General features: G+C 48.5%; 1 protein-coding gene across 5 annotated transcripts in view; it reads right to left on the reverse strand.

The window, feature by feature from the left end:
- Positions 1–4250: 4250 nt before the first annotated feature.
- Slc44a2 (solute carrier family 44 member 2 (CTL2 blood group)) overlaps positions 4251–23126 on the reverse strand; it is a 31435-nt gene continuing 12559 nt past the window's right edge. Inside the window, exons 1-23 of one of the 5 annotated variants that reach the window (XM_048446477.3) lie at positions 20878–21030; positions 20360–20408; positions 17041–17114; positions 16831–16915; positions 16546–16630; positions 16326–16436; positions 16166–16226; positions 15971–16094; positions 15785–15868; positions 15584–15696; positions 13813–13944; positions 13360–13459; positions 13189–13281; positions 12501–12585; positions 11614–11876; positions 11438–11532; positions 10723–10826; positions 10519–10592; positions 10322–10392; positions 10100–10188; positions 6652–6736; positions 6036–6207; positions 4251–5551 (exon numbers count right to left, since the gene is read on the reverse strand). In XM_048446477.3, coding sequence (XP_048302434.1) covers positions 6083–6207; positions 6652–6736; positions 10100–10188; positions 10322–10392; positions 10519–10592; positions 10723–10826; positions 11438–11532; positions 11614–11876; positions 12501–12585; positions 13189–13281; positions 13360–13459; positions 13813–13944; positions 15584–15696; positions 15785–15868; positions 15971–16094; positions 16166–16226; positions 16326–16436; positions 16546–16630; positions 16831–16915; positions 17041–17114; positions 20360–20408; positions 20878–20914 — 2139 coding nt within the window. In that variant the 5' untranslated portion in view covers positions 20915–21030 and the 3' untranslated portion in view covers positions 4251–5551; positions 6036–6082. Of the gene's footprint in view, positions 5552–6035; positions 6208–6651; positions 6737–10099; positions 10189–10321; positions 10393–10518; positions 10593–10722; positions 10827–11437; positions 11533–11613; positions 11877–12500; positions 12586–13188; positions 13282–13359; positions 13460–13812; positions 13945–15583; positions 15697–15784; positions 15869–15970; positions 16095–16165; positions 16227–16325; positions 16437–16545; positions 16631–16830; positions 16916–17040; positions 17115–20359; positions 20409–20877; positions 21031–23126 lie in introns of those variants that run through there. The other 4 variants (XM_048446478.3, XM_085689857.2, XM_048446479.3 and 1 more) reach the window with 4 other exon arrangements.

Raw genomic sequence — 23126 nt, forward strand, 5'->3', positions numbered from 1 at the left:
GATGGCTCTCTGATTCTCATCATTGCCCCCAGCACCACACCCAGCTTGCCCCTTGTTCCTCTGCTCCTGGAAATTCTGCTTGTTGTAAAGGACCTGGGCACACACAACAGACATACAATCCTTTGGCATTCCTTCTTCCAAGCCACCTATGTTTCCCAGACAACTAGATGATTGCTGGAACTTTCTTCCTCACTCCCAGCATCTCCTCACCACTAAATAATGGCGTGTGACCTAGTGACCTTACTGTTTCTCTTTTCAGTGATGAAGATGGACTCAAATCTGGGTCTCTGGTCTGCTACTGCCTCTTTCCCTCTGCTTATGCATTTAAGACAGTGTCATGCCTCTCAGTGTGAGAGACACAGGAAGCAGATCTCTGTGCGTTCAAGACCAGCCTGGTTTACAAAAGCTAGGTCTACAAAGTGAGTTCCAGGACAGTCAGGGATACATAGAGAAACAAAAATACCAAAACAATAAAAAATCCAAACTATGCCTGTGCTGTGTGTGGCATAGTGTTCTCCTGGAAGCCAGGAAAGGGTGTCAGAGCCTCTGGAACTGGAGCTCCAAATATTTGGGTGCTGGAAACCTAACTTGGGTCTTCTGTAAAAGCAGCAAGCACTCTTTGTTTGTTTGTTTGTTTGAGACAGGGTTTCTACACATAGCCTGGGATGCTGGGATCAAACCCGTTCTTGCTAGGTAACCAACTACTAGGTAACCAACTGAATGACAGCTTCAGCCATTGTTTCGTTTTTCCTCGAGTCATTGTTTTAAATATTTGTATATATTTATATATTATATTCTATATGATTTATGTATTTTATTTTTGTACATATGCATGTTTATTCACCATGTACCTACCTGGTTCCAGAGGAATGTGAAAGGCATCGGATGCCCTGCAGCTGGAGTTCCTGGTGATTGTGAGCTGCCGTGTGTGTAGGTGCTGAGAACCAAACCTGGATCCTCTGCAAGAGCAGGGAGTGCTCCTAACCCTGAGCCATATCATTAGCTTCCACAGCCATTCTTAGAGGTTGTATCTAAAGCCAGATGTGATGGAGTGTGCTTGTACTCATCCACCACGGAGCCTGAACTAGGATTGTAAATTCAAGGCCAATCTGGGTTACTTAGTAAATTTCAGGCCACCTTGAGCTACATAAGTATACCGTATCTCAAAAAAATAATTAAAGGTCTGGGATATTGGTACACACTTTTAATTCAGGGCTCAGGAGGCAGAGACAGGTAGATCTCTGTGACTCTGAGGCCAGCCTGGTTTACATAGTGAGATCCTGTCTCAAAATGGTTTAAAAATTGGGGGTGGGGTACGCCAGAGTGATGGCTCAGTGCTTGTGAGTGAGGTTTGCTTCTGCAGAGGACCTGTGATTAGTTCCGGGCACCCACATTAGTTGGCTCCCAATCACCTGTAACTACAGCTCCAGGGCATCCTACACCCTCTAATGGCCTCTGTATACATAAATGCATACATAAATTTTTTTGCGGGGGGGGGGGGGTTTCAAGACAGGGTTTCTCTGTAGCTTTGGAGCCTGTCCTGGAACTAGTTATTGTAGACCAGGCTGGCCTTGAACTCACAGAGATCTGCTTGCCTCTGCCTCCTGAGTGCTGGGATTAAAGGCATGCGCCACCACTGCCTGGCTACACAATTTTTTTTGAGACAGGGTTTCTCTGTGTAGCTTTGGAGCCTGTCCTGGAACTCAACCTGTAGACCAGGCTGGCCTTGAACTCACAAAGATATGCCTGTTTCTATCTCCTGAATGCTGGGACTAAAGGTGTGCACCACCATTGCCCGGCTTTGTAATTTTAAATATAAAACCTTAGGGCTGGAGAGATGGCTCAATTGTTAAGAGCTTTGCCTGCTCTTCCAAAGGTCCTGAGTTCAACCACATGGTGGCTCACAACCATCTGTAATGAGGTCTGGTGCCCTCTTCTGGCAGAACACATGCAGGCAGAACACTGAATAAAAAAAAACTTACAAAATAATAAAACTAAATTTTAAATTAAAGAGATAAAAAAGGAGGGCTGGTGATGTGCTCAGTTGGCAGAGAACTGGCCCAGCATACACAGAGCCCCATTTTAACCCCAGCATCATGAAAATGCAGCATGGTGTCACAGGCCTGCCTGCTGTCCCACTGCTGGGGTGACAGAAGCAGGAGCATCAGATGGTTATCTTCAGCTACACACTGAGTCAGAAGCCATCCTGGGCTTCATGAGACACTGTATCCAAAAGAAAAGAAAAAATAGGGCTGAAGCTATGACTGAGTGGTAAGACATTTGCCTGGCATATGCAGAGGTCCTGTTCAACACCATACTTTGTACTGAAAAGGAGACAGAGGCAGATGATGGCTGCAGTTGGCAGATTGTGAAATTTTCCAGGAGTCAAAAAATTTGCTAGAAACACTAACAAAATCAGACAGCAGGGGGCAGCAGTACTGAAGTCTGGCAGTCACAGGACCCAAAGACTGCCAAGGGGAATGAAGCAAAGCTGGCTTTGCTGAAGGCACTTGCTGCCGAACCTGGGGATCTGAGTTCCACCTCTGGGACCCTCTCTCTCTCTCTCTCTCTCTCTCTCTCTCTCTCTCTCTCTCTCTCTCTCTCTCTCTCTCTCTCTCTCTCTCTCTCACACACACACACACACACACACACACACACACACACACACACACACAAGGAATAAATGTAGCTGGGCAGTGGTGGCTCACTCCTTTAATCCCAGCACTCCAGAAGCAGAGGCAGGCAGATTTCTGTGAGTTTGAGGTTAGGCTGGTCTACAGAGAAAGCAAGTTCCAGGACAGCCAAGGATACACAGAGAAACCTTGTCTTGAAAAACCAAACCAAGCCAGTCAACCAAACAAACAAACAAAAAAACAACAGCAAAACAACAACAACAAAAAGAATAAATGTAAGGTGCTAGAGAGATGGTTCATTGCTTAAGACTCTTACTGTTCTTACAGAGGACCTTGGTTCAGCTCTAAGCAGCCACAGATGACTCACAGCCACATGTAACTCCAGTTCCAGGGGATATGATACCCTCTTCTGGCTTCTGCAGGCAACAACTATGTACTTGCTACATAAACATCATACATAGACAAAACACCTATAAACATAGTTTTTTTTTTATTAAGAACACTTTTAAAATAGCTATTATTTCTTAAAATCACTCGTGCTTGTATCTGTGTGTGAATTCAGGTGTCCATGACGCCCAGTGGTGTCAGTGTCCTTGGAGATGAAGTTATACGAGGTTGTGAGTTACCTGACGAAGATGCTAGGAGCCAAGCCAGGTCCTTTGTGAGAGCCGAATGTACCCACAACCCCTGAGCCATCTCTGCAGCCCCTGTAGTTTTGTTTAGGGGTTGTTTTTTGTTTGTTTGTTTTTTAAAATTATCTTAGATATGTAGGAGCCATTTGGGTACTGGGCACTGAACCCAGGTCCTTTGGAAGAGCAGCAAGTGCTCTAACAGCTGAGCCAGCTCTCCAGCTCCCCAACCTCTCTCAGCTTGTAGCTTGAAAAACAAAAAAACCAACCCAGTGCCCTTTTAGGGCTCACAACTGTCTATAACTCCAGAGGACCCAAAATCCTCTTCTGGTCTTCAAGACCAAGGAGGCACACACATAGTGCAGACATACTTGGAGACAAAATACCCAAATGCATACAAGAAACTTAAACAATAAATGCATCCTGCTCTTGCACATGGCTCTTGACCCGCTCCAAGGGTTCCAGCACCCTCTTCTGGCATCCATGAGCAACTGCAACTGCATTTGCATACACATGGCATACATGCACAAATTAAAAACATTCACAAGGGGGCTGGAGAGATGGCTCAGTGGTTAAGAGCATTGCCTGCTCTTCCAAAGGTCCTGAGTTCAATTCCCAGCAACCACATGGTGGCTCACAACCATCTGTAATGCGGTCTGGTGCCCTCTTCTGGCCTGCAGACATACACACAGACAGAATATTGTATACATAATAAATAAATAAATATGAATTAAAAAATAAGAGCAGCTCTCCTCGATTGTGAGACATCAGGTACAGGGGCAGGAAGACTGTGTAAGAGGCTGTTTCTGGACTCTTTGGATCAGTTCCTAATCAAAACCTTTTGTTCATTAGGGGTGAACAGGAGACCCAACAGAAGCTGCAGAGGTGGCTCCTCCCTTTGAGCAAACTGCCATAACTCAGAGATGCCCAGACCATCGGAAGCCCTTGCTAACCCAGCTTCCCACATTTCCACTACAAACATGCCAGGTCAGGATCTATACAAGAGGCACTTTATTAAATGGTTGGAATGCAATTATGTAAGCACAGGGCTGGGCGTACAGGAGGAAGGGCCAGTGATGGCACACACAGGCAGGCACAGGAAACTGCTTCCACGATCCTGGTATCTTACTGATAGGCAAAGTAGGGGTGAGGGAGGGTCTGGGCAAAGACAAAGTGGAGGGTCAGTCAAATGGCTCCCAAGTTCAAGAAGTTTGGCAAAAAGATTCTAGTGTCAGGTGAAAGAACAAGGTAGGCCTAGTTAGCTCGGAACACAGAACACACCCACCTCATCCCCGGAAGCCATCCCTTGGGTGAACTCAAGTTTCTTTCCTCTTACAAAGACTGAGTGTGGATTCCTGGCAGAGAAAGGGGTGGGGCAGCAGCCCTGTCCTCATTCATTTTCCAGCGTGAACAGGGAGCCTCAAGTTTTCCATTAAGAAGCCATCAGGAGGCCACTCCGGAGGCTCACACAGAGGCCTGCTCCCCACCTCCAACCACCACTCTCGCTCCTTGCATCAGCCCCCCTCCCCCACAGTCTCTTTATCAGGAAGAGTCCTTCAGTTCTGGGTGCACACTCTTCCTTCCTGTGACCCCAGCCACCTCCAGGCTAGAGGTGGGGTTACAAATGAAGGCACTCGGTGGCTCCAACCAGCTGTGGAGCCTGATGGAATAAAAGCAGATAGACCCCTTACTGTGTGTCTACATTAAAACGTAGTAAGAATGAGAAAAGCATTTGTCAGCCCTTGGGCTGAATCAGTCATAGAGATCCAATTCTGTCCCAGCAGGAGCAGGTAGGGGAAGCTTGGATCTGGGGTTCATTGAGCCCACCTACAGAGGCTCTTTCATCCATTCTTTCCCTCTGGCTGGAAGGGCACAGGAAGTACAAAGAAGCTTGCTGCAGACATCCTCGGGCCATCTCCCGCCCTCGACTTCAAGTCACTTCACCATATTGGCACCATCTGAGCCAGTGAGAATTGGAGGCACCCATTCTGTCCCATCTCCCAGGGCTTCACTGCCCTTGGGTATAGGAAAAAATGCCCCAAATCCTCTAGGTCCCTGGAAATGGGAATTCAGGGAGGGTAGCAGAGAGGCAGTGATGTGACTTTAGGCAAGCCCGATGAGCTGGGGAATCTGACCCAAGCACCGATCACAGCTTCCTGAGAGGGCCAGGAGGCAGATGTCTTTAGGATTCTGCTACCTTCTTGTTGCTTTTATTCAAGAGTTTCTTGAGGGTGGAAGACATGAAGTAAGGCCTCTCAGCTGAACCGTCATTTCTCTCCAGATCCTCCACTGTGGACAGAGCCCCAGAGCAGGTGATGTGAGAGGGAGCCAACAGGCAGGGGTTGGGATAGGGAACAGGGAAGGGAACAGAGGGTCATAGAGAAGCCTCAGGGGTTAGGAAGCAGCATATAGAGGAGCAGGGCCTGGCAGCAAAGGCCGGTTACCCAAGGTGCTTAGGAAGCTGAGACAACAAGCCCAGGCTCAAGACCTGCTTTTATGGTGGTAAGTTCAAGGCTAGCCTGGGCAACTGAGTGAACCATTGTCTCCCAAAGAGAAAGTAAACAAGGCTAGGGGCATAGTTCCAGGGGTAGGGCCCCTGCCTAGAATTCTCCAGCAAGGGGCTGGGGCTTGGCTCAGTTGTAGAGCTCCAGCCTAGAATCCCCCCTGTGGGAAGATGGGGGTGTGACTCAGTGGTAGAAAGTGAAGGAGGGGTAGGAAATGACTACAGGAGCCCCACATTCCCAGTCAGGGGAGCCCCATCACATGCACAAACCCGGTCTCCAGAGGCCCCCTGGCCCGCTTGCCAGTCTCCCTCACTCTCTATTCCTCCTCAACTTCCTCCTGCTTGCCCTCCTGCGGACTCCCCTTCAAAAGGATGTCTCTCAGCTCGGGCGACATGAAGTAGGGTCGCTCCTGAGAGCCGTCATTCCTCTCAAGGTCCTCACCTGGGCCCCCCAGGAACCAGCAGGGGGTGAAAAATGGGGTGGTCAGGAAAGGAGGGGGTGGAAAAGAGGGGCAGAGGAAAAACAGGGAAGAAGCCAGCAGGCGTGGGGAGAGAAGAAGGGGGTGGGGGGAGAAAAGACATGTGGAGACCAGAGTTAGTGGCAGCCATGGACCCGCTCTAATTCCCAACAAAGCCAGAAATTTCAAAGCCAAAGACCCAGGGGCAGAGTGTCCCAGCTACAGCTCGGGGATAGGAGGGTGAGGAACAGTTAGCTTGGAGCATGGTGAAGAAGCCAGAAAGGCATGCGTGGCCTAGTAGAAGGAATATCCAGGACCCAGGGAACTCTGGGATGATGGTGGTGCTTTCGTGGGAGGAGGGATTTCCTTGTCCATTGGGGAGAAGGGAGTCAGGGCCCCTGTTGGGCTGAGATAAAGGGGTCACTCACAGAAACAGAGGAACAATGTGTCCACACACATGCCGTAGACGCTGAAGAAGCCATGTGCAATCATATAGGAGCCAATGATCACTGTCTATACAAGAGGAACACCTTGTTTTAGTCCAGCTCAGTTCAGAACCCCACTCTGTTCTCTTTAGGTTGAGACCTCTCATTCTCATGAACCCAGAGGCTATCTGAGGTTGTAGCACTTAACGGCAATCTTCCTGCCTCACCTTTTTACCCTTTTCTTAAAAAGACTTGTTTGCTTACAGTGTTCTGCCTGCATGTATGCCTGCACACCAGAGGAGGGCGTCAGATCTCATCACAGATGGTTGTGAGCCACCATGTGGTTGTTGGGAAATGAATTCAGGACCTCTGGAAGAGCAGCCAGTCCTCTTAGCCTCTGGGCCATATCTCCAACCCTCTTTATATCTTTTTATGTGTATGAGTGTTTTGCCTATATGTTTGTATGTGTGTGATTTGTATGCCTACTACCCAATATCAGGAGAGGTCATCAGATGGTTGTAAACCACCATGCGGATCCTGGAAACTGAATCCAGGTCCTTTGCAAAAGGAACAAGTATTCTTAACTGCTGAGGCATCTCTCCAGCCATTTAAACATTTATTTTTGTTTGGTGTGGTGGTAATTAACCCCAGCACCTGGAAAGCAGAGGCAAACAGGTCTCTGTGAGCAAAAGATCATCATGGTCTACACAGAGTTCCAGGTTGGCCAGGGCCGCACAGTGAGACCCTGCCTCCAAAAAAAAAAAAAAAAAATCGGTTATTATCATGTCAATGTGGCTACACTGAGTAAATCTTTTCCTGTTGTTCCTCAGTGAAAAAGAATTTTTGTTTTGCTTTGTTTTTTTCAAGACAGAGTTTCTCTGTGAAGCAGGCCTGGCTGTCCTAGAACTCACTCTATATGACCAGGTCATAGAGATCCGCCTGCCTCTGCCTTCCAAGTGCCTTTGCACGTGCTGTCCAGGTTATAGACAACCACTTTCTGCTTTCAGCTCTAAAGCAAGTCCTCAGGGACACGGCCTCTGGAAGCTGTGTCTGCTGTCTGATCCTGCGTCACACTGTCCTAGCACTGTGTGTGCCCCCTTTAGGCTTCACCCAGCCACAGTTTTATGTGTGTTTGGGACATTGTGGAGTTGAATCCCACATTGCACTAGGCTTATAATCTCATCATTTTGGAGGCTCCAACACAAGGAGAGCCTGAGTCTGGGGCCAGCCTGGGCTGCACAGCAGGGATACCTAGGAGATGTCAGTGGGTAAAATGCTTGCTGTGCAAACTGAGGGGTGGAGTTCGGACCCCAGCACCCATGCCCCATCTGTAATTCCACTACCTAGGGCCGATGACAGCCGATCTCCAGGGCCAGCTGGATATCTAAACTCGCCAAAAATCAAGGGGCCCCAGTTCCAGTGGGAGACCCTGTCAGAAAATAAAGTGATCCATCAAGAAATTCACCCTGATATTAACCTCGGGCCTCTGCCTGCACACATATGCGCTGTCATACGTGTAAATGGTCCTACACATATGGAAAAAATAGGAGTTATTCTTTTTTTCCCCCACCCTTTTTTGTTTTTGAGAGAGGGTTTCTCTCTGTAGCCCTGGCTGCCTGCCTCTTCTGTGCTGGGATTAGAGGCGTGTGCCACCGCTGCCCGGCTTGAGCTCCTCTTTGGAATCACGCATAACCTGCAGACAGGAACTAATACAAACATCTGCGGTCTGGCTTCTTATCCTTGGTTAGTCTCTTGACTTTCCACACAAGCCACCGCAGTCTTCTCACATTTCTGGTAGAGCCAGACCTCGGGGTCTCCACTATTCCTCTGCATAGATAATCCCCACTTTTTTTTTTTTTTGAAAGTCTTATGTACCCAGGGCTGGCCTTGAACTCCCTACAAAGCTAAGGATGACACTGAACTTCTGATTCTTCTGCCTGAAATTCCTAGTGCTGGAATGACAGGTGTGTGTCATCAGTATCATCACTAGGCAACGCACCTATGTATCTAAACTGTAAACTGGCATGACAAGATTTAGCTGTAATCCTAGGGTTTGGGAGGCAGGAAGATCAAAAGTTTTTTGCCAGGCTAGGCAGATCTCTGTAAGTTCAAGGCCAGCCTGGTCTACATAGTGAATTCCAGGTCAGCCAGGGTGACACAGTGGGAAAATGTTTCAATCAAGGATAAAAAAAAAAGGCAGGGAGGAGGGCTGGAGAGATGGCTCAGCAGATAAAGAGTATTGGGTGCACTTCCAAAGGATCTGGCATCAATTCCTTGGATTAACACGGCAGTTCACAATCATTTGGTCCAGAGAATTATATGCCTTCTTTTGGCCACCATGGGCATCACACATGCATGTGGTATATAGACATATATTCAGGGAAAACACCTATACCCATAAAATGAAAGTAAAGAAATCTTAAGAAAAAAAAATTAGGCCAAGTGGCGGTAGTGCATGCCTTTAATTGCAGCACTCAAGAGACAAAGGCAGGTGGATCTCTGTGAGTTCAAGGCCTGCCAAGAGAGCCGAAAACCTCTCTCAAAAAAGAAACCCTGTCTCAAAAAAACCAAAACAACAAAATGAATAAATTAATATTTAAAAATTAAATAAAAAAACCATCCCACTACAACAATAATAAGACCTATAGGGCCAGGCAGTGGTAGCACATAACTTTAATCCCAGCACTCAGGAAGCAGAAGCAGGCAAATCTTTATGAGTTTGAGACCAACCTGGTCTACAGAGCTAGTTCCAGGACAATCAGGGTTGTCCTGTCTCAACAGAGAAACCCTGTCTCAAAAAAAACAAAAAAAAAAAAAGAGAGAGAGAGAGAGAGGAAGGAAGAGAAAGAAAGGAAGAAAAGAAAGAAAGAAAGAAAGAAAGAAAGAAAGAAAGAAAGAAAGAAAGAAAGAAAGAAAGAAAGAAAAAAGAGTGGAGGACCTGGAGAGATGGCTCAGAGGTTAAGCGCACTGGCTGCTCTTCCAGGGATCCTGAGTTCAATTCCCAGCAATCATATGGTAGCTTACAACCATCTGTAATGAGATCTAGTGCCCTTTTCTGGTATAAAGGCAGACATACAGGTAGAACATTGTATACACAGTAATAAAAATAAAGACCTAGCGGGCTGGCATGGTGGGTGAATGCACTTACCACCAAGCCAGATGACCTGAACTCAACTCCTGAAACATGTATGGTCGAAGAAGAGAAGCAATTCCCACAAGTTGTTCTGACTTTTCACAAGTGCACCCGCCACACAAATTAAAAGTTAACAATAACACTAGCACCTGTTAAAGAGAAGTCCATCCATCCCTGTGCTTGTATGCAGCAGGTGAATATTTAGGGATAAATAACTAATGACTGTCCCACCTCTTTTACCAAAGAAATCTAAGCAAATCCCAACTCTCCCACCCCCTGCTTCTACCCAGACCCTGATTTGTACCCAAAGGTCCTCACCAGTATCGGGACCCAGTAATAATTGAGAGGCGGGGCTGTATCTTGCACGATTCTGATCCGATGGGTGAAGAAGAAGAAGGCTAGGATGCCTACAATGGAACGATGCGTGATGGCTGAGTCCCCAGGAAGACTCAGCGGAGACAACCTGAGCCTGACACTGGTTCACAGGTCACTCCCACCAGGCTTCCACACCCAGCAGGGACACCCAATGGCGACACTTACCCACACTACCCACAATCAGAAGTTTGCCCAACAGGAAGAGGAAGTCAGTAACTTTGTCCAGGACGGCCACCCTGTAGGGGAGATTTAGGGAATAAGTGTGAATGTGGGCTCAGAGCCTGGGAGAGGAGGCAGATAAGTGGAAGGCTGGTTGAAAAAGGGGCCAGGAGAGGGCTGGGGACAGAGGTGTGTCCCCTAACCTGATGATATTTCTCATAAGCAGGAAGAAGGCGTTTCTGGCTGAGGTGCAGAAGTTGGTGCCGTAGATAGCAATCTGGAATGAAGAGAAAGTCCAAGGTCCATGCAATGGACATGGGGGACTAACACACACACACACACACACACACACACAGAGATACACACACACACACACACACACCGCAGCACACAGTCCTACCGCTCACCATGATATACGCATTCCTATTCAGGAACTTGATAAACTTCTCTAGGCACCAGAAGCAGCACTTGAGACAGACCATGAGGAACTTGGCAAACTTGTTCTGTGCAGCTGAAAGAGGAGAAGGGACGTAAGGGTGGCAAGAGACTAGTCTGGTTTGGTAGAGACCCCGGAGTCCAGCAAGACAGTTAAGGATTACAAGTCTGGGGCTTGCCTGAACTACTAGGCTAACAAGACAACTTAGCAAGACTGCCTCAAAATCAATCAATCAATCAATCCAGGTGCTGACCCACAAAAGGAATCTCCAAGGATCAGGAATTAAGGTCATCCTTGGCTATTTAGTGAGTTGGATGCCAGCCTTTCAAACCAAGACAGCTGGGAACCAAGACAGCTGGGGATGGCGACGTTGCCTTCAGCCCTAGCACTGTTGAAGGAGCAGGCAGACCTGTGAGTTCTAGGCCAGCCAGAACTGCACAGTAAAGCTCTATCTCAAAAAACAAGACCAGAAAGCCTTAGTCCAGTCTTGCTAGCCAGATCCAACAGTCCACAGCTCCTGCTGGACCTGCCCTTCGACAGTAGGAACTCTAAGCAGTTCAGTTGGCTGTTCTAGCTGCTCCTCTGCCACCCCTTCCTCTAACAGAAAGGTAGAGGCTTAGCTCTGGCCCTGCCCCTCAAGCAAGACCCAGCCCAGGCCCTAGCTGAAGCTTCAGGCAGGGCAGCACCTTTCAGGCGCTGGTCCAGGTACTCCAGCATCACTCGGATGATCTGCACGATGGCCAGGATAAGCGAGCCGAAGGCCAAGGAGCCCGTGTGGTACCTGAAAACAAAAGGGGTGATCAGTAGCCCAGCCAGAGGAATTCCCTGCGTCCCTTCTCTTCCCAACCCGACTCCCCCTTACCTGAGCGCTCTGCCAAAAGCAGAGAAGAGGGGAAAGGCAGGCATGTCATCCGGCTTACGCAGAGCCCAGTAATAGGAGGCAAAGGCTCCGGCCAAGGTCACCTGGCCCAGCGCCAGCACGAAGTTGGCCAGCCAGAAGAACATGAATGCATTGAAGATCTGCAGGCCCAGCAGGGCACGGTGGTAGGCAGACTCGCCACCATAGAAGGCAAACTGGCAGCGGCCACTGGGACACTGGCGGCTTTCATTCGCTGAGGGGAAGGTCTGGGGAAGGGGTGAGAGGCCCCGACAGAACACAGGGTCAGAAGTTCAGAGTAGGCTGATGTTGGACCACAGGGCAGGTCCTAGAAGCAAGACTACCCATTACAAAAGAGAAAGGTGTTGTGGGGCCCTGAGGAGATGGCTTAGTAGGAAAGGGGTCTTAAAAATGAGGACTTGAGTTCAAGCCTCCATCACTCACTCCCATAAATAAGTGGGTGTGTCCTGTACTAGCTTGTAGCTCCAGTGCTATAGGGAGCAGAGATGCTGTCTGAAGGGAATAAGGCTGAGAGATACAGAGTAGGGCATTACCACAAACACATATGTACAAATACCACACCACACGCATATGTGCACACACACACACACACACACCCCATAAGTCAAGAAAAGGGTAGAGGGACAAAAAGTGATCCCATAGAGGGGAAGATGTATACAGTTCAGCATGCAGGGTGGGGACAGCCAAGTTGATCAGCTCCTGCCTTTCCCTGAAAAACTACCAAATCCAGCAATGGCTTGAGAGCTCCACTCTACCAAGCTGAACACACAGAGCAAGTGTCACACGTTTGCTGAAGTATCTTCAAGGGGAGGCTGCTGGGGCAACGCCTGTCCTCCCACAGGAATGCCTACCTCTGGGTTGCAGGTTTGCCCCAAAAGCGGGCAAGATGTGTCATCGAAAATCTTGTACACAGCTACGTTAGAGGTAGACAGGAAGCTGCACACTCATTAAGGAAACTGAAATCTGGGGCTGACAATCCAAGGAGTCGGGGGAATCCAGGAGTAGTGGCTCACCCTGTAATCCCAAGACTTGGGAGGCAGAGGGAAGAGAATGACTGCTGCACAGTGAACTGCAGAGTAAGGCTCTGTCTGAAAGAAGCCGCAAGGGCAGGGAGAGGCTCATCTGATAAAGGCACCAAGCCTAATGGCCTGAGCTGGACACACAGAGGGTCACTGACCTTGGTAAGTTGTCTTATGACCTCCAAATACTGCTGCCCATTTACCCAAAATATATAAACGTAAAGAATATTTTTTGTTTGCTTTGTTTTGATTTTTTGACAAAGGGTTTCTCTGTGTACCTCTGACTGTCCTGGAACTTGCTCTGTAGACCAGACTGGCCCCTGAACTCACAGAGATCTGCCAGCCTCTGCCTCTTGAGTACTGGGATTAAAGACGTATACCATTACTGCCCAGCCTAGAAATTTTTTAAATAAAGAGAGCCATGGGAAAGGACCACACAGTCCAACCCTACCCTGGGCTGCAGGACATTTAGGGACATTTGTCCGTGGGGATCACAGACTGACAGTTGAGCAGTGGATACACAGCGGTGCTGGCCCAGTAGGCAATGCAGAGACACAAGAGGAAGAAAGTCACCAGTGGGTAGAGCATGGAGCACATGACGTGTCCCACAGCCCTGGGGAGAAACAGATAGATATCAGGGCCAGATGCCCCAGGTTGAGACCCCAGGCACACCCCTGGCTCCTCAGGCTACCTGCTGGCTTCTTTGATGAGAGCTATGGCGATCAATATCCTCTTGCGAAGAAAGATGAGTAACAGGATGATAACCACCTCCAGGATGCTTAAAATGATCACTGTGGAGAAGGGTGGGTAGCCACCAGGAGGCTCATCAGCTGAAGGCGCTTGCGCCAAGCCTGATGCTCTTAGTCCCATCCCCAGGACCCACAAGTGGAGCAGAGAACTAGTTCATGGCAGTTGTCCCCTGACCTCGCACAGAAGGGCTTTGAGATGTCCCCTCCCAACAAGGAAATATTATACATAATTTTTAAAAATTAAAAGTAATAAGAAATGAAATAGATTTAAAAATAAAGTAACATACAATTAAATGATTTCTATAAAAACTGAGAGTGAACTTTTTGGGAGTTCCATCCAATCCCTCCAAGCTTTCCCATAATGCAACATGGGGGGGGCAAATGACCCAACTCACTGAAAGCCATCCAGGTCTGCCGCAAGTGCAGGTACACTCGGAGGTCCGTCTGGAAGCCAAGGTCCACCAAGGAGATGTCCGAGCCCGCCTCTCCCCTGAGTCTTGAGTACTCCATATAGCAGTGAAAGATTCCTGCAGATAGCCACAACCCAGATAATAATTTTCTTTTTTGTCTAATTTTTGAGACAGGGTCTCACTAGGTAGCCCTGGCTGGCCTGGAACTTACTATAAGACCATGCTTTCGCTTGATAAATGGGTGAAAGAATAAATGGATATTAGGATGCTCCCCACCTGATGTCAACCTGAAGCCATCGAGGTGTGGTGGCACACCCTTTTAAAGCCAGTAGTGGGAGGCAGAGGAAGGCAGATCTCTACATACACTTCTAGGCCAGCCAGGGCTAGATACACTGAGACCCTGTCTCAAAATATAAATAAAAATCAGGTCACCTAAATTATCAACAACAGTTCGAACCATAGTTAACATGAACAACTTTTGTTCTTTTTATTTTTTGAGACAAGGTCTTACTATGTGGCAGGATCTATATTCAAATTTATGATCCTCTTGACTTTGCCTCCCTTGACAGAGGATAATAGGTATTGCCACCATGCTAACACAAGTGTTTCAGTATCTGGATCTTCAGATTGAGTTCCAAGGGAAAAAAATCAGAATAAGGGCCAGCAATGGCTCAGTGAATAAAGGCACCTGCTGACAAATCTAATGACCTGAGTTCAATCCCTGGTACCCATAAAGTAAAAGGAGAAAAACCACTTTTGCAACTTGTCCTCTGATCTCTATATACATGGTGTGGTACACACACAATAAGTGAACATAATACAAAAATACAAAAGAAGTGTCAGGCGGTTGTGGCACGTGCCTTTAATCCCAGCGTTCAGAAGGCAGAGGCAGGTGGATCACTGAATTTGAGGACAGCCTAGTCTCCATAGTGAGTTCGAGGCCAAAGCTACACAGAGAAACCTTGTCTCGAAACCCCCCAAAACAAACAAACACAGAAGAAAAATTAATCAGAACAAGAACCACTGGTTTGTATATTAGGCCTCTGCCCTGCACAGGCCTCCTTTGATATCATCACCATGCTACTACATCACTACCTTCTCACTGAGTCTCCAAGTAGGAAACATTAATTATTCCCATTAGATAGTGGAAGTAATTATGCACAGGGAGGCTTAGTCATGTGCCTGAGGACAGAGCGAGGAAGCAGCAAAGCTGGGATTTGAATCCAGCATCCTGGCACCACAGGACACAAGTCTACTTGCTAGCCTAAGCAGATGTCTTCATTACTGTCTTTTGTTGTTGATTACAATATCAAACTGAGACCTGGTTCTCAAAGTTCAGAGGAACTGTGGTAGGGGCCTTGTGTGTGCTAGCATTGTAACACTGAGCCAGTATGCCAACCTCTCACTGGAGGATTCTATGCAGGTGTTCTACCACTAAGCTAAGCCCTCAGCCCCTCACTGGGGGACTTTAGACAGGGAATCTATCACTGGACCACACCCCGGCCCCTCACTGGAGGGAAAGAGTAAACAAGCTTAGCCTCAGCTAGTTATATCTCATCCATCTCCTCTTGATGGGCTCTGGCTGCTTCAAAGTGTCTACAACAGTAGTGTGAACAGCTTCATAAACATGTCAGTTAAACAGTGAAAAACATCTGAAAGCTTCAGATGACATTGATGAGCTGTCACCAGGGCAAAAGGCATTGGCATGTTGTGCACATTAAGCAGGGAAGAACCTAGGAGGAAGGGGAAGACGCACCATAGCCAAGTACCAGGATCACCATGACAATCATCACCCAGACCATAATGCCTGCCAGGAACCGTAGCAGGATGATGAACAGGAGACTCAGCACCATGGCAATGACCAAACCTCTGGGGGATAAGACAGGAGCATGAGTGACACTGTCCTTAGGCTCACAGATGTAGTAGCCAGGGGACAGCCACCTTCCTTCCAACTCACATTACAATCCAGTACCAGGATACAGTGTAATCTTCAAATATCTGCATGGCCAGCTGCCGGGCCTCTAGAACCATGTTGGCCCTCCTAGGAGCAGAAGAGACTCAGATTATACCCAGAGAAGGCCAGTTCCAGTCCCACCTACCCCAGGAAACCCAGGCACTGTATACTAGAGGACTGCCTTCTCACTTGGCGCCCTCCACTAGCTCTGTGATGTTCTTCCTGGTGCCATTTCCATCCTCATAGGTTGTCTCATTGCCCACCATGAGGACCCCTTTGTTGGCGTGGATGGCCGGGAAGCACCGCTGGGCCACTGTGGAACCATAGAGACTATCAGATGAGCCCTTACAGATTCGCTGATCCTGTGGGATCCCCAACACTCACAAGGTTTGCTGGGGGTGATAACTGCTGGACAGTCCCCATCGCGGAGCGCCTCAGCCAGCCCCTGCAGAGAGAGTGGGAAGTGAATCCCTGAGCAGGGTGACTTCCCATTCCCCTTCCGTCTTTCCCTCCCTGGGTGGGAAGAAGGGGCCTTTCTGCTCACTTTATTGTTCTGGAAGCCAGGCACACAGAACTGCTTGTAGTAGTCAAAGTCTGGAGAGGTGCGTGCTTTCAGGAAGGTGAGATAGCGATCCGGGCACTGCTTTACACAGATCTGGGGGAGTGGAATGAAGGGGGTGTAGAATCAGGACATGGGGACCCCACAGCAGAGGTACCCCGATGTTCGTGAGGAGAGCACTGTGGGAAGAGGTGAAACATCTTACCTGAGGGGTGGGACACTGAAATTCCAGCAGGACCAGGGGGCTGGCACACTTGACGATGTTGAAGTAAAACAAGAAGGGCTTGTTCCTGGGGTTGGAGGGGGTGAATGGAGTTGGTAAGGCTTCTCACCTATTGGGCCCAGAGATGGCTCAGAGGGTGCCACACTTGACATCAAGCTTGCCAACCTGAGTTCCATCTCTGGGAATCACATGATGGAAGGAAAGTACAAATTCTCTGCCCTCCACATAGGGTGTGGTTTAGTGCACGCACACAAATAATAAACTCACGCATTTTTTGTTCCCTTCTGTCCACAGAACTCGCCCCGGCTATCAGTAGGGTAGATCACCTTCCGAGGGTCTCCATGGGTCCAGGCTGTGGGGAGACCCAGGGACACTGAGGATCTGTCACTTTTTAGCCACAGTACCACCCTGTGCCCCAGAGCCTGTGCCGGTCCCTCCCACCGGAGAAGCCTAAGTCCTCTCCCTTCCCGAGCTCACCTACGATGCCCACAGCCACATAGCCTACGATGGCCAGGAAGAGCAACACACAGCAAATGACATCTGTGCAGCCCCTGGGGAGCAGAGCAGCATCAGTACACGTGACCTTAGACACACCCCTTTTTACGAGACATCTGAAATGTGGGCTATGAAGCAAGTGCCTTCTTTTTTCTTTTTTGAAAAGGGGTCTCAACAGGCGGTGATAGTACACACCTTTAATCCCAGCACTCGGGAGGCAGAGGACAGAGGCAGAGGCAGAGGCAGAGGCAGAGGCAGAGGCAGAGGCAGAGGCAGGCAGTTCTCTGAGTTCGAGGCCAGCTTGGTCTACAGAGAGAGTTCCAGGACAGCCAAGGCTACACAGAGAAGCCCTGTCTCAAAAAAACAAAACAAAACAAAACAAAACAAAAAAAAAAAAAAGAAAAGGAAAAAAAGAAGAAGAAAGAAAAAAAGAAAACAAAAAGAAAGAAACGGGGCTCACCATGCAGCCTGGCTGGCCTAAAACTTGCTATGTAGCCCAGATTGGCCTCAAACTCACAGAGTTCCACCTATCTCTGCCTCCTGAGTGCTGCTGGCCTACGTGCATTTTAAAATTTTTTACTTTTATTTATGTTTATGGGTGTCTTACCTGCATAGTATGTCTGTGAGCCATGTGTGCGCCTAGTGCCCATGGACTCCAGAAGAGGGCATCAGGTCCCCTGAACTTCATGTGGTGTTGGGAATTGAATCTTGAGTCTTCTGAAAGAGCAACCAGTGCTCTCAAAGGCTGAGCCATCTCTCCAGTCCCAAGTCTTTGCATTTTACTGCGTCTACATTTCCCGATTGTGTGTGTGTGTGTGTGTGTGTGTGTGTGTGTGTGTAGGAGGACAACTTTGGGAGCTGGTTCTCTCTTTCTACCGTGTGGGTGCCAGGAATAGATCATCAAGTTTGGGGGTAGGCAGCTTTTTTTTTTTAGCCATTCCTCCAAGACTTATTTTTACTTTATGTGTAAGAGTGCTTGCTTGCATGCATGGATGTGCATCATATGTATGCCTCATGCAAAAGGCCAGAAGAATGTACTAGACAGATCCCCAGAAACTGGAGTTACAAGTGGCTGTGAGCACCACTATGTGGGTGCCAGGAACAAACCCTGGGCATCTAGAATTGGAACAAATGATCTTACCTGCTGAGCTGTCTCTGGCCCTACATTTTTATGTGTGTGTCTATGTGCCTGTGCACAGGCGGAAGCCAGAGCAGTGCACTGGGGTCACAAGTTATCTGTGAGGTACCTGGCTTGCTATGTGGGAGTTGAGACCCAAACTTCAGTTCTAATGATTGGACAAGTGCTCTCTCTTAACTGCTAAGCCATCTCTCCAGTCACCCAATGGCCACACTTCTCAATCCACCACACTTTAAAAAGAAATTCAACCAGCTGGGTGTGGTGGCACCCACCTTGAACCCCAGCACTTGGAAGGCAGAGGGAGGCAGATCTCTGTGAGTTCAAGGCCAGTTTGGTCTAGCGTGAGTTCCAGGTCAGGGCTACACAGAGAAACCCTGTCTCAAAAAACCAACTCACCCAACAAAGCAAAACGAAACAAACAAAAAGCACTGTTACTCTTCCAGGGGATGCAGGCTCAGTTCTCAGCATCTACTTGGTGGTTCACAACCATTGGTAACTCTAGTTCCAGGGGATCTAATGTCCTTTTCTGATCTCAGTGGACAGCAGGCATGCATATGATGTATATACATACAAGCAGGCAAACACACGTATAAAAATCAATAAAACAAACCCATTTAAAATTTTGAGAAAGAATCTCTGAAAGTCACCTGGGCAAGACTTAAACTAACTTTCTTTCTCTTTCTCTCTCTCTCTCTCTCTTTCTTTCTTTCTTTCTTTCTTTCTTTCTTCCTTCAGTCACTAGCCAGACAGTGGTGGCACACATCTTTAATCCCAGCACTAGGGAGGCAGAGACTTGTGGATCTCCCTGAGTTAGAGGCCAGCCTAGTCTACAGAGCTAGTTCCTGGGCAGCTAGGACTGTTATACAGAAAAACGCTGTCTTGAAAAACAAAACAAACAAAAAGGAAAAGGAAATGAAATAATAATCACGAATAAAAAGAGGGTGGCTAAAGTACTAGCTCGAGGTTTAAGAGCGCTGGGTTTGTTTCCCAGCACCGACCTGGAGACTCCCAGTCCCAGGGGATCCAATCCCTCATTCTGGCCTCCTTGGATACCAAGCAGGCACACAAACCAGACATAAATGCAGGTAAGACAACCATATAGTTCCAGGAGATCTGAGCCCTCTTTCAACCTCCATATGGCACACATACACATATGCAGACAAAACATTTATACACAAAAAATTAAATCTAAAATAATTTTAAGTAAAAGTTGGGCATAGCAGTACATGCCTTTAACCCAGAACTCTGACAGGGTTTTACTGTGTAGTCCTAGCTGTCCTGGAAATCACTCTGCAGACCAGGCTCAGGACTCTCTTTTTTAAATAATACTTGTATTAATAAGTTGAGAATTCCATGCAATATATTATGAGTGTATTAATCCCCTCCCCAGGCCTTGAACTTCCGATCCTCTTGCCTTCCAAGTAGATGGGATCACAGGTTTGCGAAGCCACATTCAGCTCAAATAAAATTTTATGTATAGAAGGCTTATGCAGAGACAGGTAGATGGATGGATGGATCTCTGTGAGTTCAAGGCCATCCTAGTCTACATAGAGGGTTCCATGACAGCCAGGGCTACAAAGAGCCTGTCTCAAAACAAAACAAAACTACAAAACTAAACAAACAAACAAAAAGTAGGGGTGAAAATGTCACCCACTGGTAGAGCCACTGTTTAGTGCGAGGCAGAGAGAGGGAGAGAAGCCAGAGTGATGGCCCAGCAGGACAACTGTTTTGGATCCTTGGGACCCCATGATAGAAGGAGAAAGCCAACTCCTGCAAGTTGTCCTCTGACCTTCACACTGCACAGTGACAAATGCATACCACACCCATACACACCAGCATACACATCCATACACACCAGCATACACACGCATACACACCAGCATATACACACATACACACACATACATACCAGCATACTTACACATAAATAAATGTAAATTAAATTAAATTTAAAAAAAAGAATCCATATAAGGGCAGAGGCATAATATATGCCTAAGGTTTGTGAGGCTCAATTCCGTTCTCAGCTCCAATGGGAGGAGTCTAGAACCTTAAAGAAACCAGCTCTTGAATCACATTGCAATGGTTTATCTTGCTTTGCTGGAGAATACAGAGACACATTCTCCCATCCTTTCCCCTCTTCCCCAGGAAGGCAGGGAATCCTACCTGTTGTAAATGGGTCCTTTGAAGGTGGGGTCGTATTTCTGAGGCGTCCCTGAAAGTCAACAAGATTAAACATGAGTGAATGAGAAGTTGACACAGCCAAACCACAAGCAGTGTTGAGCTGTGTCTGCATCCTACCTCCGGGGGACTACACCCAAGGTCATCAGAGACCACAGCAGAGACTAGAGTCCCTGGAGGTGACCAGCTGACTGATCAGCTTGCTGTCGCCCATGGAAAATGCCTGGAAGGGTTTACAAGGACCAGAGCAAAGAACGTAAAGTTCACTGTGGAGAAGTGCAGGTGCTCTAGGGATGGGTGTCGGCCTGGTCCTAGGTAGAGGAGAGTGGAACGGTGTCTGAGGCAGCAGTGGGAGCTAGTGCAGGACGCTGAGGGGGACCGCCGGGAGGTGGGCGGACTACGTGCGATTCAAGTGCAATTACTCCCCCTCCCTTTTGCAACCTTTCCTGACAGTCCAAGGTCCCCGCTGGTGTCCTCGGGGTGCACAAGAAGGGTTCGCATACCATGCTTCCCGTAGTAATGCTGCGAATCCTTCCCCATCACTGCAGTGCGGGCCCCGACGGCGCCCAGACCGTCCGTGCCCTCCCGGACACAGCCACCACCGGCAGCAGCTCCTCCAGAGTAGCAAGTGGGACGGCCCAAACCGGTCAGACAGGCCCCAGCCAAATAACCAAGGGAGGGGGAGGGAGGGACCGACCTAAGGGGCCGGGCCGGGCGGGGCCGCAGTTGCTCCTGCCACTCACTGGAAGGCCAGATTTAGCTCTCCCAGCCCCCCACCTTCACCCAGCCTCCATCTAGGAGCCTGAGGTGGCTCCTCCGGGCTCTGGCCTCACCCTCCACCCACCCACCTTCCACCGACTCACGCAACAATGCATCCAGGAACTCTAAAAGATCACCCCAACTGCTCTATCATGCAAGATGGAAACTGAGGCACAGGGAGGAAAGAAAGCAGGCAGACATCTGGGCGGTGGTAGCGCTAGCCTTTAATCCCAGCACTCAGGAGACAGAGGCAGGTGAATCTCTAAATTAGAAGTCAGCCTGGTCTACAGACGAGTTCTAGAACAGCCAAGGCTACACAGAGAAACCCTTTCACGAAAAACAAAACAACAAAAAAACAAGCAACCAAAAAGAAATTATTTGGGCTAAAACTCAAATACATGAATGAAACCGGGGGGGGGGGTATTGGTGCTTTTTTTTTTTGAGAGAGAGAGTCTTCTGTAGTTTAGGGAGGTATACAACTCACTGTCCAGCCAATTTGATGTTTTTTGTAGTGACCTGGGTTCAATTCCCAGCACCCATATGGCAACACACAGTTGTCTGTAACTCCAGTTCCTGGGGTTCTGATGCCCTCCCACAGACACACATCCAGGCAAAACACCAATGCACATAAAATAAACATAAATAAAGATTTAAAAAAAAGATCAAGTTCAAGACCAGTCTGGGATTCACAATAACAACAGAAAATGCCAATCCTGGCCTTGCAGATCGGGCACAGAAAGCCAGGGTAGCAGCTGGCAGTAGGGCTTAAGAATGCACTGTCAGGTGTTCAATAAGGTGGGGATCAAGGGCAGGTGTCAGCATGGGGCACAGCTGGGATCACGTTATACAGCAGGCAAGGAGGTATATAGTGTGCATTTCCATAAGGGCACCCATCCACCAGGAAGCATACTGAAGAAGCAGGAGAGCCAGGTGGTGGTGGCGCACACCTTTAATCCCAGCACTTGGGAAGCAGAGGCAGGTGGATCTCTGTGAATTTGAGGCCAGCCTGGTCTACAGGAGCTAGTTCTAGGACAGCCAGGGCCTACATAGAGAAACCCTGTCTCAAAATGAAAAAGCAGGGTATACAGTTGGTGTGATATGTATACCATCATAGGCATATATATACCCATACCCACACACACACACACACACATACATATATAAAATATGAGGGTATCCAATGCACATGGTGAAAGTCCCAAGTCCCTGTTTGTACCCTCATCACTACTGCACATACCCAAAACAACCACCCACCAAAACCAAACCACACTGAGGTGTGACTCAGTGATAGAGCTGCTACCTAGAATCCGCCTCCCCAGTGAGTCCTCTCTCCCCAGTGAGGGGCTGGGTCGAGGCTCAAGGGGTAGAGCACCAGCCTAGAATCCCCTCCCCCCAGTGAGGGGCAGGGGTGTGACTCAGGGGTAGAGCCTAACCCTAACGTGTAAGGCATGAGTTCTAGCTGAACACCCTCACACAAAAACTATTAATACCTGCAGTTGCCACCACAAAGTCTAGCACACGCAGTTGGGCTCTGCTCTCTAATCAGCTGTCCCCAGAGAAGGCCAGTTCCCCTCCTCTGGCTCACTGCAGGGAGGCCAGCCTTGCTTGACCCCGGAGCCACAGGCATCAGCAAACAGGCGGGGCTAAAAGCTCCAAGCCATGGCCTAGGCTGACCAGAACTCCCAAAGAAACCCTGTGTTTCTCGAAAGCCCCACAGCCCTCACATCATTGGCCCTCGCGAAGGCCCTCACCCAGATTTGGCAGTGGACAGAGTAGATTGGTCCTGGGCAACAAGCTGCTTCTGTTCCGAGCTAGACAGTGCCTTGAGGACAGTCAGACAAAGAGTCTCCCCACCACATCCTCAAAGGCAGCCCTCAAATGGCTTCCTCAGGTAGGCTCACCCGACCCCTGCCACTCTTCATGGAGGCCTCAATGTCATCTCATTCCTGCCAAGGTCATTTCAGCCTGACCCAGCAGGGTGCTGGGCTTTGAT

The sequence above is a fragment of the Myodes glareolus genome, chromosome 4, assembly GCF_982192425.1.
Source record: "Myodes glareolus chromosome 4, mMyoGla1.1, whole genome shotgun sequence".
NCBI lineage: Eukaryota > Metazoa > Chordata > Mammalia > Rodentia > Cricetidae > Myodes > Myodes glareolus.